This window comes from Schistocerca piceifrons, chromosome 1 (genome assembly GCF_021461385.2).
Source record: "Schistocerca piceifrons isolate TAMUIC-IGC-003096 chromosome 1, iqSchPice1.1, whole genome shotgun sequence".
Taxonomy (NCBI): Eukaryota; Metazoa; Arthropoda; class Insecta; order Orthoptera; family Acrididae; genus Schistocerca; species Schistocerca piceifrons.
This window is the reverse complement of record NC_060138.1, coordinates 755,041,484-755,059,017: the sequence shown is the minus strand read 5'-3', so window position 1 is coordinate 755,059,017 and position 17,534 is coordinate 755,041,484. Positions and strand designations below refer to the sequence as shown.

General features: G+C 40.3%; 1 protein-coding gene across 1 annotated transcript in view; it reads left to right on the top strand.

Annotated features, from left to right (window-relative positions):
* The first annotated feature begins 521 nt into the window (after nt 1-521).
* LOC124712150 (probable medium-chain specific acyl-CoA dehydrogenase, mitochondrial) overlaps nt 522-17,534 on the top strand; it is an 86,367-nt gene continuing 69,354 nt past the window's right edge. The window contains exons 1-3 of the mRNA XM_047242450.1: nt 522-892; nt 1,085-1,184; nt 14,345-14,512. Of these exons, the coding sequence (XP_047098406.1) occupies nt 875-892; nt 1,085-1,184; nt 14,345-14,512 (286 nt within the window). The 5' untranslated portion in view covers nt 522-874. The remainder of the gene's footprint in view (nt 893-1,084; nt 1,185-14,344; nt 14,513-17,534) is intronic.

Sequence of the window (17,534 nt, the reverse complement as noted above, 5' to 3'; positions counted from 1 at the left end):
AGATGACACTAGGAAAAGTATGTTAACTGCGCTTTTTAGTTGCTACTTGCGACTCTTAGTTGCGATTTGTCACAGAAATCGCAGTTTGACTCGGTAGCGAATAGCGTAGTATGAACTTTGCTCAACAGATGGCAGTGCTAACTGCGCTTTTTAGTTGCTACTTGCGACTCTTAGTTGCGACTTGTCACGGAAATCGCAGTTAGACTCCATAGCGTACCGCAGAGATGGGCGTAGTACGAACTTTGACCCACAGATGGCACTGTTAACCGCGCTTTCTAGTTGCTACTTGCGACTCTTAGTTGCGACTTGTCACTGAAATCGCAAAAAGCAGTGCTAAATTCGACCAATAAATGGCTCACGTCTTTGAATGCGAAATACTATTTGCGACTGCTAACTGTGACTGAAATCGCAGTTAGATTCTGTAAAGTTGCTACTGTGATATCTGTGACTTCTCAGTCACTGTGATTTCTAACAGATACGGGATTTCCTGCCCGCCACTAGTTTACACAATGCCAAGTTGCGAACCCTACGGCGCAGTACGTCTGGCGCCGTAAATCATTGCATGTGTAAACGCGCCATCGCGGCTTTATGCCTATTTCAGTGTGCTTTATGTTATGGTGTTAACTTAGAACTCCGATATTTTTCCACTGCCTAAAAACGGAATTGATACAATAAAGGAAGCTAGTTTCAGCTGGGCATGGGGCAGTCTAGGCACAGCTGATGCGGTATTGAGTATCTTTGTAGACATTTCTCAGGCAAGTGGAATGTGGACTGTAGAGGGGAAAGTTCGCTGTGTGATGTGTATAAAGGTCGGACAGTGGGTAATTGGCTGAATAGTTTCTACCGTCGAATCGACAGATTAACCGACAGCAGGATGTCCACACTAAGAAAGGTACGCAGTTATTACCTTATCAGTATTTATACGTCTTTAATGCCTAGTAATCATCTGTTTGTTTACAGTTTTATCAGCCAGTTTGTGCTAGCATAAGGTTTTCAAAACATTATCCTGATAATGCTGCAGAATAGAACCCTTAATGTGAATTTTTACGTGACGCCTCACCATATCTGCCCCATATTTATTTAGATTGCTGGAATTCCTTTACGATCTGGCTTCAGGACATTGTCTAGTGCTGCTGCAAAACCAGCTGCAGCAGAAGGACACCATCCAAATGGATACGCGTTTGGTGAGCACCTTTAACGCCTTTTACGTACTGGAAAGAGTTTTTTAATGGGTTATGCAAATGTGGAACAGTGCTTGGGTTACGAAACTGCATGAATTGCTACGGATGTTTCCTTTACTAGGCGTAAAATATAATTTGCTTTTTAGCAACCTCATAAATGTTTTAGGATGTACATCATGAGGGGGCGAAACTGTCTTTTCTCAAGCAGCTACTGTCGAATTTTCTTGATTCTTATTGGCAGAAGATAAGTACAGGCTAAAATGTTTCTGTAGCCCTCAAAGGCTCTTCGTGTTTAGAAGTTTGTGCTGTGCTTTCTAGTGACGTTAATTAATTATTATTCTGTGGTATCAGAACGAAGTATTCATTGTAAAAGTATGGCAGTAAGTTTCTAGAAGACAATACAATCATCTGTTGTGAAGTTCAGGAAACAGAACAAGAAGAATGTTGTGGTTCTCAGCCTGAAGACTGGTTCCTTGCAGGTCGTGTGCTAGCCTATCCTGTGCGATCTCCCTTCATCTCTTCATAAGTGCTACAAAAAAATGTACAGCCATTTGAACCACCTTACTGTGTTCATCCCTTGGTCTCCCCCTACAATTTTATACCTTGTACCCTTCCCTCCAGTTGAAATTGAAAATTACCTAATGCCTCGGGGTGTTGTCTACAAACCAATTCCTTATTTTAGTCAAGTTGTGCCACAGGTTTATTTTTCTACAATTGGATTCCATACACCCTCTTTAGTTATTCAGTCTAGACCTACCTCTGTAATCTTCAGCATGTATCTGTAGCACAACATTTTAGAAGGTTCTATTATTTTTGTCTGAACCGCTTATTGCTCGCATTTCACTTCAGTACAAGGCTACATGCCACACAAATACCTTTTGAGGATACTTCCTAACACATTCATATTAGATTATTAGATGTGACAAATACCTCTTTTTTTTCCAGAAGTGCTTTTCTTATCATTGCCACCCTGCATATTACACCCTTTCTGCTACTGTCATCATTTCCTTTGTTGCCCAAATAGCAAAACTCATCTGCTACATTTTGGGCCTCCTATTCTATTAGAACTGCCTGATTTAATTTGATTTCGTTCCATTGCCCTTGTTTTACTGTCATTTTTGTTCATCTTATAACTTTTTTTAAAGACATTACATTAAACTGCTCTTCCAAGCCCTTTCTGTCTGACAATTGCAGTGCAATTGGCAATCTTCAAAGTTGTTATTTCTTCTCTGTGAACTTAAATTCCTTATTTAAATTTCTCTCTCATATCTTTCACGCCCTGCTCAGTGTACAGACTTTACGTATCGGGGATAGGTTGCAACCATTTCTCAATCCATTCTCAGCTACTGCTTCCCTTTAATGTCCTTTGACCCTTATTTCTGCAGTTTGGTTTCTTCTGCAAGTCGTACATTTGCTTCCTGTATTTTATCCCTGCTAGGCCTACCTACAAAATAAATTTCAAAGACTGTAGTCAAATTTACAATGTCAATAGCATCCCCCCCCCCCCCCAGTCTCCTATATCTTGCACAACAGGTGGAATAGATCTGTCATGGCTCCCATCTCATGTAAATATACTTCCTCTTCCCTTTCTATAATATTGCCTTCAAGTTCATATCTCTTGTATAGCCCTTCTACATAAAACTCCACTTTTCAGCTTTCTCTTTTTTTGGGGAGTAGTGGCTTGCCTTTTGAGCTCTTGATGTTCATACAGCTGTTCTCCTTACTTGAAAGGTCTCTTCAGTCTCCCTAAAGAGTTATCTATCTTTCACCTAGTCGTGCATGCCTCTGCATCACTAGAATTGTACTCGAGCTATACCTGCCTTAACTTTTTTAATGTTGTTACTCACTTTTTAAACATCTGTGTTCGTTTTTGCCCACTTAATTTGCTGAATTTTTATATTTTCATCTTTCATCAGTAAAATTCATTGTGATGCCTATCTGATCCTCTGCTGCACTTACTACTTTCATGGTATTTTTTCTCTTTTTCCCATCAGTCACTGCCCAAGGCTGTGTATGAAACTCCAGACAATCTCTAGTTATTTCTGTTTATCCAGGTCCCTTTCATTTCCTACTTTTCTGCAACCTTTTCAGGTCATGACCAATAAATTATGGTCAGGTGGCACACCTGTACCTCAAAGTGTTTTGCAGTTTAAAATCTGGTTTTGAAATCTGTATCTCATCATTAAATAATAAACTAGCTCTTGACCCGTGTCTGCATATGTCACATGTATTTAACAATGTAGAAAAAGATAGTAGATTGCTGTGTAGCGTAGAGAAGACACACAAAGTTGCAGACAGCCACATTTAAGACATTTACACAAAGCTTTCAACCACAGCCTTTATCAGCAAAAGAGAAACAGAAACACACACCACTCATGCACACAAGCAAGCACACCTCACACACAAGACTGCCAACTTGGCAGCTTAGGCCAGAAAAAAAATTTGTGAACAATAGTTTAACTCTGTTAGTGTGAAAAAGGAATACAAACGTCTCAAAAATGAGATCGACAGGAAATCCAAAATGGCTAAGCAGGGATGGCTAGACGACAAATGTAAGGATGTGGAGGCTTATCTCACTAGGGGTAAGATAGATACTGCCTACAGGAAAATGAAAGAGACCTTTGGAGAAAAGAGAACCACTTGTATGAATATCAAGAGCTCAGATGGAAACCCAGTTCTAAGCAAAGAAGGGAAAGCAGAAAGGTGGAAGGAGTATATAGAGGGTCTATACAAGGACAATGTACTTGAGGACAATATTATGGAAATGGAAGAGGATGTAGATGAAGATGAAATGGGAGATACTATACTGCGTGAAGAGTTTGACAGAGCACTGAAAGGCGTGAGTCGAAACAAGGCCCTGGGAGTAGACAACATTCCATTGGAACTACTGACGGCCTTGGGAGAGCCATTCCTGACGAAACTCTACCATCTGGTGAGCAAGATGTATAAGACAGGTGAAATACCCTCAGACTTCAAGAAGAATATAATAATTCCAATCCCAAAGAAAGCAGGTGTTGACAGATGTGAAAATTACCAAACTATCAGTTTAATAAGTCACAGCTGCAAAATACTAACACAAATTCTTTACAGACGAATGGAAAAACTGGTAGAAGCCGACCTTAGGGGGGAAGATCAGTTTGGATTCCATATAAATGTTGAAACACGTGAGGCAATACTGACCTTATGACTTATCTTAGAAGAAAGATTAAGAAAAAGCAAACCTACGTTTCTAGCATTTGTAGACTTAGAGAAAGCTTTTGACAATGTTGACTGGAGTACTCTCTTTCAAATTCTAAAGGAGGCAGGGGTAAACTACAGGGAGCATAAGGCTATTTACAAATTGTACAGAAAGCAGATGGCAGTTATAAGAATCGAGGGGTATGAAAGGGAAGCAGTGGTTGGGAAGGGAGTGAGACAGGGTTGTAGCCTCTCCCCCACGTCATTCAATCTGTATATTGAGCAAGCAGTAAAGGAAACAAAAGAAAAATTCAGAGTAGGTATTAAAATCCATGGAGAAGAAATAAAAACTTTGAGGTTCACCGATGACATTGTAATTCTGTCAAGAGACAGCAAAGGATTTGGAAGAGCAGTTGAACGGAATGGACAGTGTCGTGAGAGGAGGATATAAGATGTACATCAACAAAAGCAAAATGAGTATAATGGAATGTAGTCGAATTAAGTCAGGTGATGCAGAGGGAATTAGATTGGGAAATGAGACACTTAACGTAGTAAAGGAGTTTTGCTATTTGGGGAGCAACATAACTGATGATGGTCGAAGTAGAGAAGATATAAAATGTAGACTGGCAATGGCAAGGAAAGTGTTTCTGAAGAAGAGAAATTTGTGAACATAGAGTATAGATTTAAGTGTCAGGAAGTCGTTTCTGAAAGTATTTGTATGGAGTGTAGCCATGTATGGAAGTGAAACGTGGACGGTAAATAGTTTGGACAAGAAGAGAATAGAAGCTTTTGAAATGTGGTGCTACAGAAGAATGCTGAAGATTAGATGGGTAGATCACATAACTAATGGGGAGGTATTGACTAGAATTGGGGAGAAGAGGAGTTTGTGGTAAAACTTGACAAGAAGGGACCAGTTGGTAGGACATGTTCTGAGACAAGGGATCACAAATTTAGCATTGGAGGGCAGTGTGGAGGGTAAAAACTATAGAGGGAGACCAAGAGATGAATACACTAAGCAGATTCAGAAGGATGTAGGTTGCAGTAAGTACTGGGAGATGAAGAGGCTTGCACAGGCTAGAGTAGCATGGAGGGCTGCATCAAACCAGTCTCAGGACTGAAGACCACAACAACAACAACAGTGTGAAAATGGAACAAACACTCCTTACATCTGTAACAGTCTGAAAATATATGTAAACACTACAAAAATGTTTGTATGATAAATGGAAATTAAATTGGCTGCAGATTTCACGCTAGCTGTGGTTCACGTTTAAATGGATTGAGTAAACTTTTAGTAACCAAGAAAATATAATTTTTTTTAATACTATGTATCTATCAGATCATGAAGGGATATGGTTAAAATTGCTGACAAAAAAATCTTGTAAAGCTGCATGAACAACCTAACTACATTAGAATTGTTAATGATACTCATATCAATGCTTTCAGATCACAGCTGTGTATGATAGAATGGTCCAACTTCCTGTCTTGATTTACAAATGTTGATGAAGCTTCTGACAACTTTGTCGGCCTTGTTTGTAATATGTTTAATAAGTGTTGTCCAAAGTATTAAAGACATGAGGGGAACCAAGCAAAAGTAATCATACAAGTTTACATTGTTGGTTCACACCGGTCCTCATAAAATTAAGAACACAGGTCATTAATCTCTATAACATATCAAAGATCTTTGAAGAAGATAGACTTCAATACCTTCAACTAATGAAAAGGTATAGATCATAAATTATAAAACAGAAACAAATTGGCGAATGATAAATATATATAGCAACCACAAAACAAATTCAATGTTGCTTGGGGACTTATCAAAGGAGAACTGGGTAATACTAATAGAACCATTTATGATACTACAATATCAGATCTGATGAAATGAATAGCTTCTTTATTAATTATGGTAACAAGACATCCAATGCAAAAAATGACAGCCAAAGATCAGGCATTAATAAACATTTAGAAAACAAACACATTCATATCACACAACAAACCTGCAACATCTACATTCAAGTGGGTACAACTTGCTGTCACTGACATTGGAGCAGCTGTAGAAAAATTCAGCAACTCGATATCATGACTTGTTTGGTCTAACAGATTTTGTTACTAAAAGGATAGTGGACATCAGACTACACCCATTTTGGAGTTCTTCTTTTCCAGCCTGCTTAAAAATAGCAGTAGTTATCCCTCTACATAAAAAAGGAGGAAAAATCAAGTGTTGATAAGTACTCTCGTATTTCTCTTGTACTAATACTTTGAAAAATAGTAGAATGTTACATATACCAACAAATACACAAACATTTCACCTGCAATGGAAGACTGACACCCAGTATGGCTTTAGGGAAAATTCAACAACACCGAAAGCTGTTGAAAATATTGTTTCGGCAATACTCAGGTGCCTTTGAAGCATAATCATCTGTTGCTGCCCTACTGATTAACTTAAGCAAGGCATTTGACTCTGTGAGTTGTCGGATTCTAATAGATAAATTGAGGTGATAAGGCATTCAGGATACAGAACTCCCCCCTATAGAACTGTATCTTGACAATAGGAAGCAGAGGGCACTCTTTAATAATATGCACTCTGGATTCCTATATGTTTCAAAAGGCATGCCTCAAGGTTTCTTATTCTGATCCTTATTGTAAAAAATCTATATTGGTGACCTACTTAGTATAATGTCATATAAATCTGTTCTGTATGCTGATGACACCACTTTCACTAGAAATGAAAATGACATAGAGGATCTAAAGGAACAAAGCAAGGCCAGCATAAGAATTTCCAGTACCTGGTTTAAAGACAATGAATTAACTGTAAACCAAAATAAAACCAACGTATAATTTTTAATTTATGCAATGTCAGTGGTCAGCTAAATTCTTGGTGTACGCTTGTATTCCAAATTAACTTGGTATCTCCACACAGATTCGGTATGCACTAAATTACTAAGAGTCATATACCTATTACATAAGCTTAAAGCATGGAAACATGTATGCTCAGTTTTTGATTATGAATTTTTTCATAGCCATATAACATACTGCTTTGGGACAGCTCCACTGGGACAAAGAGAGTATTTATGTGGAAGAAAAAAATTATCAGATGTCTAATGGATATTTTCTAAAACAGTGTATCTTGTAGGCCACTTTTCAAGAAACTGCGTGTCGTGACAGTCTAATAATTATTCATAGTTGGATGCCTAGTCTACACAAAAGAAAACAAAGAGAGCTACAGATTGTGCTAATCATTTCACTGTCGCAATACCCATCAAAAAGAAAAGATTGACCAGCCTTTTACTAGACTTAGACCTTGGAATAAAACTGTTCAGTTCACTGTCACCGAGGCACACACTACCTCAGTAAAAACCTTCAGAAATGTTCTCTAGAATTGGCTTCTAAAGCAGCATTCTATACCATAGGGGAATTTTTTGAGTGTGCAAAAGAACATAGAAAATTTTAAGTTATACTCACTGTGTGTTTGTATGCAAATCTACATGATTTAACTGTTTTCTTTTATTATTTTATGCGCCATTATGTATTACTCAATTTGTGCAAACTATTAACATCAGTAGTATTAAAAGTGCTTGAAGATGAACTAAATAAGTAGTGTATGTATTTCATTTCATTTATTAAAGTTGACTCAAATTCCTTATGTTTTCCCATGATGTGGTTTGTCAAAATAATCTGGGTTTAAATGAAAAATTGAGGAGTTTTGAAAGCAATACTTATTTCAACTTAAAAACAGTACTCCAAAAACAAATTAGCTTCATGTCCCCGTCCTCACTCTTGGGTGTAATAAGAGTATCTCACAGTATTTTTATACAAATAATGGCATATATATATACCAGACTTGGTCAAAATTGCTTCAGGTGTTTCTGAGTTTTTCTTTCATCACCCCTTTTCACGCCCATCCCAAGCCATAGGATTGCAAAGAATGTTGCAATGGTTGTTTTTTTTTTTTTTTCCTGGCAGTGAGTGATGTGTGGAAAATTTGGTAGAAGTTACTTCAGGTTTTACAGGGATATACTGATAGGTCATTGTCTTTTGTCCTCTCTTTCCCATCTCCTTCCCATCCCTATGGGTGAAACATAATTGGTGCTGTCACCAATGAGTTTAGTGACCATAAAAACAATTGGTTCATGTTAATATAAGTTGTTATCACATATAATTTGATAAATCATGCTTTCTCACCCCCACCTCCAGAGATGGTAGGGGTATACAGGGTGAGTCAGAAAGGGCTATACACCTTTGGAATGATGTAGAAATTTATTAAGGTAACTTAAAGCTCTGCTCGTCACTATTTATGCCACTTCCCTTTACTATTGAACACTACCTTTCCCAATGCCTGACAGATTCCAAACCAACAACCTCTTTCCTAGTTGCCATGAACAACTGTATCCTCACCCACAATTACTTTTCCTTTGAAGGAATTACCTACAAACAAATCCGGGATAAGGCTATGAGCACCCGCATGGCACCATCTTACGCCAACCTATTCATGGGCCATCTAGAGGAATCCTTCCTAATCTTCCAGAATCCTAAACCCCTCACCTGATTCCAATTCATTGATGACATCTTTGCAATCTGGGTTGAGAGTGAGGATGTCCTATCCACATTCCTCCAGAACAACTTCTCCCCCATTTGCTTCACCTGATCCTACTCAACCCAACAAGCCATCTTGCTGGATGTCGACCTCCACCTCAGAGATGGCTACATCAGTAGCTCCGTCTATATCAAAACCTACTAACCACCAGCAATACCTCCACTTTCACAGCTGCCACCCATTCCAGCTGTACGGAAGTCCCTTCTATACAGCTGAGCCAGTCATGGTCGTCGCATCTGCAGTGATGAGTGGTCCCTCTCGAAATACGAGGGCAGTTCAGAAAGTAACCTCCGATTGGTCACAGTGCGGGTTGTGGGGGGAGTAGCGACGCCATCTGTGCGTTCACGCACTCAACAGGTCAGTCGGCATCAAGCCGTGGTCGAGTGAACGTCGTACCTGCGCTAGTTTAGTTTTTGTGGCAGTTTGAAATGTGTGCTGCAATAGAAAACCCCGCCAAATGTGAAGTGCGTGCTGTCATAAGGTTTTTTACAGCCAAAGGATATTCTGCAGCAGCTATTCATCGTGAGCTTTGTGCCGTGTACGGACCAAGAGTTATGAGTGAAGGAGTTGTCCGTGAATGGGTACGTTTATTTAAAAGTGGACGAGAAAACGTTCATGATGAAGAGAGGAGTGGTAGACCATCATTGGTGACTGACGAACTCGTTCAGACAGTTAATGCAAAAGTTCGTGAAAATCGACGTTTCTCAATGTCGGAGTTGTCTACTGGTTTTCCACAGATTTCTAAGACTCTCTTGTACAAGATAGTGACAGCAAGATTGGGTTACCGTAAGTTCTGTGCACGATGGGTGCCCAAAATTCTTACCGACCACCACAAAACTCAAAGAATGGCCTCTGCATTAGACTTTCTGTCACGTTATGAGGACGAAGGAGAACCATTGTTACACAGATTCATGACCGGTGACGAAACCTGGATTAAGTACGTGAACCCTGAGACAAAAGAACAATCAAAGATGTGGGCACATTCAAATTCGCCTACCAAACCAAGAAAAGCCTCGCAAGATTTTTCTGCCAGAAAACTGATGGCAACGGTGTTTTGGGATGCCAAGGGGGTGTTGTTGGTTGAATTCATGGAACGTGGTACGACCATTAATCAAGACGTGTACTGTGAAACAATAAAAAAGTTACAACGGGCTATACAGAACAAACGCTGTGGTATGCTGACTTCCGGTATCGTTTTTTTGCACGATAACGCCCGTCCTCACTCTGCTCGCAGAACAACGTCCCTTCTTGAGTCCTTCAAGTGGGACGTTATCAACAATCCACCTTACAGCCCAGACCTGGTGCCAAGTGATTATCACCTCTTCATGCATTTGAAGAAATGGCTCGGGTCACAGCTGTTTGATGGCGACGAAGAGCTCAAAGATGCGGTCACAGGCTGACTCCAGGCACAAGCGGGTGATTTTTATGCAGAAGGAATTTCAAAGCTTGTGAAGAGATACGATAAGTGCCTCAATCGCTATGGAGACTATGTAGAAAAATAGTGCAAAGATGTAGTTGTAAGATGTATATATTAAAATATTTTTATTTAACTTGGTGTATTTTTTTAAATCAACCGGAGGTTACTTTCTGAACGGCCCTCGTATACCGAGTGTCTCACCGAAGCCGTCACAGACCACAACTATCCTCCCAACCTTGTACAAAAACAAATCTTCCTTGCCTTGTCTTTCCAGTCTCCCAGCAACTCCCGAAGTCCCACCGTCTGGCCACAGAAGAGCATTCTCCTCGTAACTCAGTACCACCCAGTACTGGAGCAACTGAATTACATTCCCCACCAGGATTTCAACTAGCCCTCGTCATGGTCTGAAATGAGAAATGTCCTGCCTGCTATTCTTCCCACCCCTCTCACTCTGGTATTCCACCATCCACCAAACCTACATAATATACTTGCCCATCCCTACACAACCCTTGTTCCCAACCCCTTACCTCATGTCTCATACCCCTGTAATAGATGCAATGGTCACAGACATCACCTGTCCCATCAAGGCAGAGCTACTTGTGAAACCAGTCATTGGATCTACAAGCTAAGCTGCAACCACTGTGCTGCATTCTATGTGGGCACGGCAACCAACAAGCTGTTTGTCTTCATGAATGGCCACCGACAAACTGTGGCAAAGAAACAAGTGGACCACCCTGTTGCTGAGCATGCTACCAAACATGACATCCTTCATTTCAATGACTGCTTCACAGCCTGTGCTATATGGATCCTCCTCACCAACACCAGCTTTTTCGAATTGCGCAGGTGGGAACTTCCCCTGCAATACTTCCTGTTTCTATAACCCTCCTGGCCTTAACCTTCAATAGTCTCTGTCCTCATTTATCCAGCCCCTTCCCTGTTCCCATTACAGCACTACACTGCCCTCATTTCACCATTGCACCCAGATTTTTTACTTCTCTCCTTTTCTGCCCCCCCCCCCCCCGCCCCCCTTCCACACCTCTCCCCTGCCCTCCGTCTAACCTGCAGCACTTAACTGTCTGCCACCCCACTGGTGTTGCTGCTCACAGTGTGGTCTCAGTTTCCTGAGACTGCAGGTGTGTGTGTGTGTGTGTGTGTGTGTGTGTGTGTGTGTTGTTACATTCCATCATGGATTTTCCATTGTTTGATTTTTAACTTAGAGTATTGGTAGATTTGTCATTTTGCCACAAACAACCTCAAGTTTGGTTCATGTAGTGCATCAGTACTTGGTTTCTCCACCAGGAGTGCCAGACTAGTTCTCAGTTACAATGGCTACTTACACTGGTGCGGAGAGTGCTCACTGTGTGTTTTATTTTCATGACATGAACTCTGCAACAACTGTTTGGCAGCAGGCCTACAATTTGCTCTTGACATTAGAGCTTTGTTGAGATGGTTGTTCACTGTGACAGGATAAATCACCATCTAGCCCACTTGTTGATGATTATGTCGAACAGGTTAGGGAGAGCTTTGCCCGCATTCCACAAAAATGAACACGACCTGCATCTGACAACACTGGCATTCGACAAAAGACTCTTTGACAAGTACTACGTGGGCATTTACACTTGAAACTATATTCACAATGGCACAGCATATTAGTGATGCAGGTAAGGTTGCTAGTGGGAATTCCGTTTGGAAATGTTGCATCAGAGGAGGAGGACGAGACATACCTGAACGCAAAAGTCTTCAGTGATGAGTCAACATTTCATATCAGTGGCGTGTGAAATCCCACAACTGCAGAATATGGGGTAGTGAAAATTCAGATGCGATGCTGGAACACATTCATGACAGCTCCAAAGTTAATGTGTTACTTGCCATTAGCAGACTGAAAGTGTATGACCCTTTCTTCATGGAGAAAACTGTCACTGGTTTTGTGTATCTGGATATGCTAGAAAACTTTTTAATTCCATTGATCAGTTGAAGATGACAGGGATGGGATGGTTTACTACCAGCAAGATGGTACACCACCTCATTTCCTCACGGAAGTTGGAGGTTTCCTCAATAGTCACATCCTAGGTTGGTGAATTGGTTGTGAAGGGCCAATCGCATGGGCCACCTTGCTCCCCAGACTTGACACCACTGGATTGCTATCTCTGGGGTTTCCCCTACCAAACAATTTAGCCAACCTAAAAAATTGAATCTACACTTCCGTTGCACGTCACACCCGATATGCTGCAACAAGTGTGGGAAAAAATTGATTACCCGTGGGATGTTTGCCTCACCAAAAATAGTAGCCACAGTGTACCAAAGTGACTCTTTTATGTGAAACGGGAATTTTTGCTACAAAATGACACATCTGCTGATTCTGTAAGTTAACTCAATAAATTCCTGTATAATTCCAAAATTGTAAAGTCCTTTTTGAATCACCCTGTATTATTAATTCAGTTGTATGCACAACAACTCACCAAAGTTTCTTCACGCGTGAATGAATGGCATAGGAAAGCATAGAAAATGCACAAACAAATATTTATTTTTATAAATTAGATATGGAACCTTCCACCGTCTCCAGGTCTCTCCCACATACACAGCTTTCTTTCATGATTCTTAAATCAAGTGTGTGCAATAATTGATTAGTGCTCTTTGGAAAATTCTGCCACACTTCTTTCCGTCTTTCCGTATTCATTACCCCCCCCCCTCAGTCCACTTACTCTCATTGGTTTTTCTTCTCTTCCTCTTCCTGCTATTGAATTCCAGTTACCCATCATAATTTTATATTCCTTAACTTTTGGAATAATTTTTTTAGCTCGTTTTTATTGTTTCTCTCTTCGTCTGTGGAGCTGGTATGCATATACTATTGTGGTGGGTGTTGGCTTCATGTCAACCTCAACTATTTTAAAACATTCACTATATTGTCCATAGTAGCTTACCTACATTCATATTTTCTTAGTAATTGTTAGATCTGCTCTTGCATTACCCCTGTTTGATATTCTGTCTATAACATTCTTCCTGGTGCCACACTTCACTAATTCCCACTATATCTATCTTCAATCTATGCATTTCCCTTTTTAAATTGTCTAACCTACTTAACTTTCCATGATCTGATCCTAAAACATCAGTTTTCTGTCTCCTGATGACAACATTTTCTTCAGCACGCCCCACTCTGAGATCTGAATTGTAGCTATTTTAACCAAGAGGGTGCCATCATCAGTAAGCCATATGGTAGAGCTTCGTACCCTCAGAAATAGTAACAGGTTTTGCTTCCTCTTGGGTTCAGCCCTTCACAAAACCATAACAGAGCCATGTTGACTAAATGCTACAAAGTCTGATCAGTCAGTCATCCAAAATATTGCCCCTGCAACTACTGAAAAGGCTGCTGCCCCTCTTCAAGAACCACACATTTGTCTGGCCTCTCCACACACGCCCTGTTACTGCAGTTGCACCTACAGTACAGCTATATGTGTTGTTTACGCGCACAAAGCACCTACCTTGGCGAAGTCCATGGCTTATGGGAGTATAATTCTCATGTATTTTGAAGAACCAAGTAATATTTTTATAAAATAATTTTCATTGTGTCTTGCTAATTTCTATCCATTTCTTCATAACTTAAAAACTGAAATGCATAGTAATACTATTTTAGCTATTGACATTAATTTATGTGAAGTTTCTTTGAGTTTGAAGAGTATTTAACCACAGCTGTTGCACCTTAGGAAAACTTTTATTTATTTATAAAACAATACAGGACGTGCGTTTGAGAGGTACGTATAGTTATGTATGCATGTATGCGTGCGTGTTCTCAAATGAAAGAGACTTCTGTAGATGTTTGTAAACTCTTTTCTTCCATTTTCAAAAAGTAGTGCTTAGAAGCCAGTCATTCCTGGTTGTACGAACACTGAAATAGTAATCTTTAGTTTCCCTCTTTTTAATAAATGCAGTCAACTATTTGAGCCTTACACAACAAGAAGCTAACCTTTGTTTCTGCCTTAGAGTTAAATGAAACACAAAAAGAATTTCAAGAACTTGCTCGAAAATTTGCAAGAGAAGAAGTGATACCTGTTGCCGCTGAATATGATCGAACAATGAAATTTCCATGGGATATTGTTAAAAAAGCGTGGTCCTTAGGACTGATGAATGGTCATATTCCAACACATTGTGGTGAGTCCTTGAATATAATGAGAATTTTTACTAATTAATTATCTAATTCAACTTAATTTACATTGTCGCATGTGACCTTTTTGATGTTAAAAGTGTATGTTATATTGGGATACTCCAAATTTGAAACCCTTAGTCATAGTGGTGTGCACATAAGATGGTGGGTGGTGAGGTGATGCGCAATGGTGATGACCACCGTACCACATGACATTTCAGCCAGCAGTGTCATTCTGTTACAGCAGCCTGTAGGGAGTGAAGAGCCAAAGAAACTGGTACACTTGCCTAATATTGTGTAGGGCCCCCGCGAGCATGCAGAAGTGTCGCAACACAACATAGCATGGACTCAATTAAGGTCTGAAGTAGAGCTGGAGGGAACTGACACCCTAAAACTTGCAGAGTGGTCCATAAATCCATAAGAGTATGAGGGGGATGGAGATCTTTTCTGAACAGCACTTTGTAAGGCATCCCAGATGTGTTCAATAATTTTCATGTCTGGTGAGTTTGGTGGCCAGCGGAAGTGTTTAAACCCAGAAGAGTGTTCCTGGAGCCACTCCGTAGCAATTCTGGACTGCGGGGTGTTGCATTATCCTGCTGGAATTGTCAGAGTGCATCAGAATGTACAATGGTTATGAATGGATGCAGGTGATCAGACAACGTGCTTATGTACATGTCACCTTTCAGAGTCATATCAAGATGTATCAGGGGTCCCATATCACTCAAACTGCACATGTCCCACACCATTATAGAGCCCCTACCAGCTTGAATCAGTCCTCTACTGACATGCAGAGTCCATCGATTCATGGGTTGTCTCCATACCCATACACATACACCCAGTCAATACAATTTGAGGGACCGATAACCTCTGCAGTTTGGTCCCATTAAAAAAAAGACTCATCCGACAAGGCAACTTGTTTCCAGTCATCAACAGTCCAGTGTCGGTGTTGACGGGCCCAGACGAGGCATAAATCTTTGTGTCGTGCAGTCATCGAGGGTACATGAGTGGGCCTTCAGCTCCAAAAGCCAATATAGATCATGTTTCGTTGAGTGGCTTGCATACTGACACTTGTTTATGGCCCAGCATTGAAATCTGTGGCAATTTGCGGAAGGGTTACACTTCCGTCACTTTGAATGATTCTCTTCAGTTGTCGTTGGTCCCATTCTTGCAGGATCTTTTTCTGGCCACAGCAGTGTTGGAGATTTGATGTTTTACCTGATTCCTGATATTCATGGTACGCTCATGAAACGGTTGTACGGGGAAATCCCTACTTTGTCACTACCTCGGAGATGCTGTGTCCCATCGCTCGTCCGCCGACTATAACACCACGTTCAAACTCATTTAAATCATGATAACGTGCCACTGTGGCAGCAGTAACCAATCTGACAACTGCGCCAGACATGTGGTGTCTTATGTAGTCATTGCCGACCACAGTGCCATGTACTGCCTCGTTACATATCTCTGTATTTGAATATGCGTGCCTATACGAGTTTATCTGGTGCTTCAGTGTAGAACATTTAATATTAATTTTCCTGTTAGTTTAGGCATGGTGAGGTTACTTAGCACACACGGAGTTCACTATAGGTAAAATATTCTCATCTTTCTGCAAAGAATGCTTCACGTTGAAGCCTTCTTACGTGCACACCTCTACAGTTTTACATGCAAGCAGTAGTCATTGTATCCCTGTTAGTTTCAAGGTTTTGCATGCATGCAGTATGGGAAATATGTTTTGCTTTAGCACATAGGCTTATGTAATTTTTGTGTCTGTAACCTTTCCTTTATTTTGAACCATGTCCCTATGCTCCCACATTTTTCACATATCGTATGCTTTGTTTACTTTTTCTAGTTCCAGTCCGCATGAGACTTTGTGCATTCATTTTTATTCATCTATGACATTAAGCAACACAGTTTCCTGACTGTGCATTTGAAAATATAGGAAAATTTCAGGAACTTCTTTCCTTGAACTATTTGAGAGTCTTAACTGTGTATGTTTGTGAAAGCTGGATAATCCTGTTTATTGTTTCATACCATTGTATATTTAAAGATATTTTTTCTTCTAATAACAAGTCACACAATTGGAGAAATATTATACTGTTCTACATCTGTATCTATACTCTGCAAGCCACCTTGTGGTATGTGGTGGAGGGTGCTTTGTGTACCATTCACTGCTGCCTTTTCCTTTTCCACAGGAAGAACGACTGCTGGTAAGCCTCCACGTGAGTTTGAATATGTCTTTTTGTGAGATACACATAGGACAAAGCAGTATATTGGCTGACTCTTTCAGGAATGTATCGAGTGAGACGTGGCACTGGTTAGCACACTGGACTTAAATTCAGGGGGATGATGGTTCTACTAGGTGTCTGGCCATCCGGATTTAGGTTTTTCGTGGTTTCCCTAAATCTCTTCATGAAAATGCTGGGATAGTCCCTTTGAAAGAGCATGGCCAACTTCGTTCCCCTCTTTGAAACATTTTGGGCTAGTATCTTGTCACTAATGACCTCGATGTGGAGGGGACATTAAACTCTAATCTACCTTTCTTCCTTTTGGGAATATATGCTCTCAGAACTTTAGTGAAGTACACTATGAAGTAGAATGCCCCTCTTGCAGGATCCTGCCACTGGAGTTGGCTGAGCATGTCAGTGACACTTTTGCTTTCTAAATTAACCTGTAAGGAAATGTGCTTTTCTTCTTTGGATCTTCTCTAGTTCCTCTGTTTACTCCTGTCTGGTACAGATCACAGACTGAAGAGCAGTATTAGAGTATTGGTTGAATGAGCGTTTTGTAAACTACGTTCTTCCTGTGGGTGAACTACGTTTCCTGAGGATTCTTTCAGTGAATCTCGGTCTGCCATCTACCTTATCTGTGATTAGTTTTATGTGGCTGTGCCACTTCAAATCAATGTGTGTGTATATTCTTAAATAAAGGGGTTATACAAAAGTATGGAAACATCACAAATACAACTTATTGTCGTGCCTAAATATGGTGTAGGAAAACTGTTAGCTTTTAAAACAGCTTCGATTATCTCAGAAT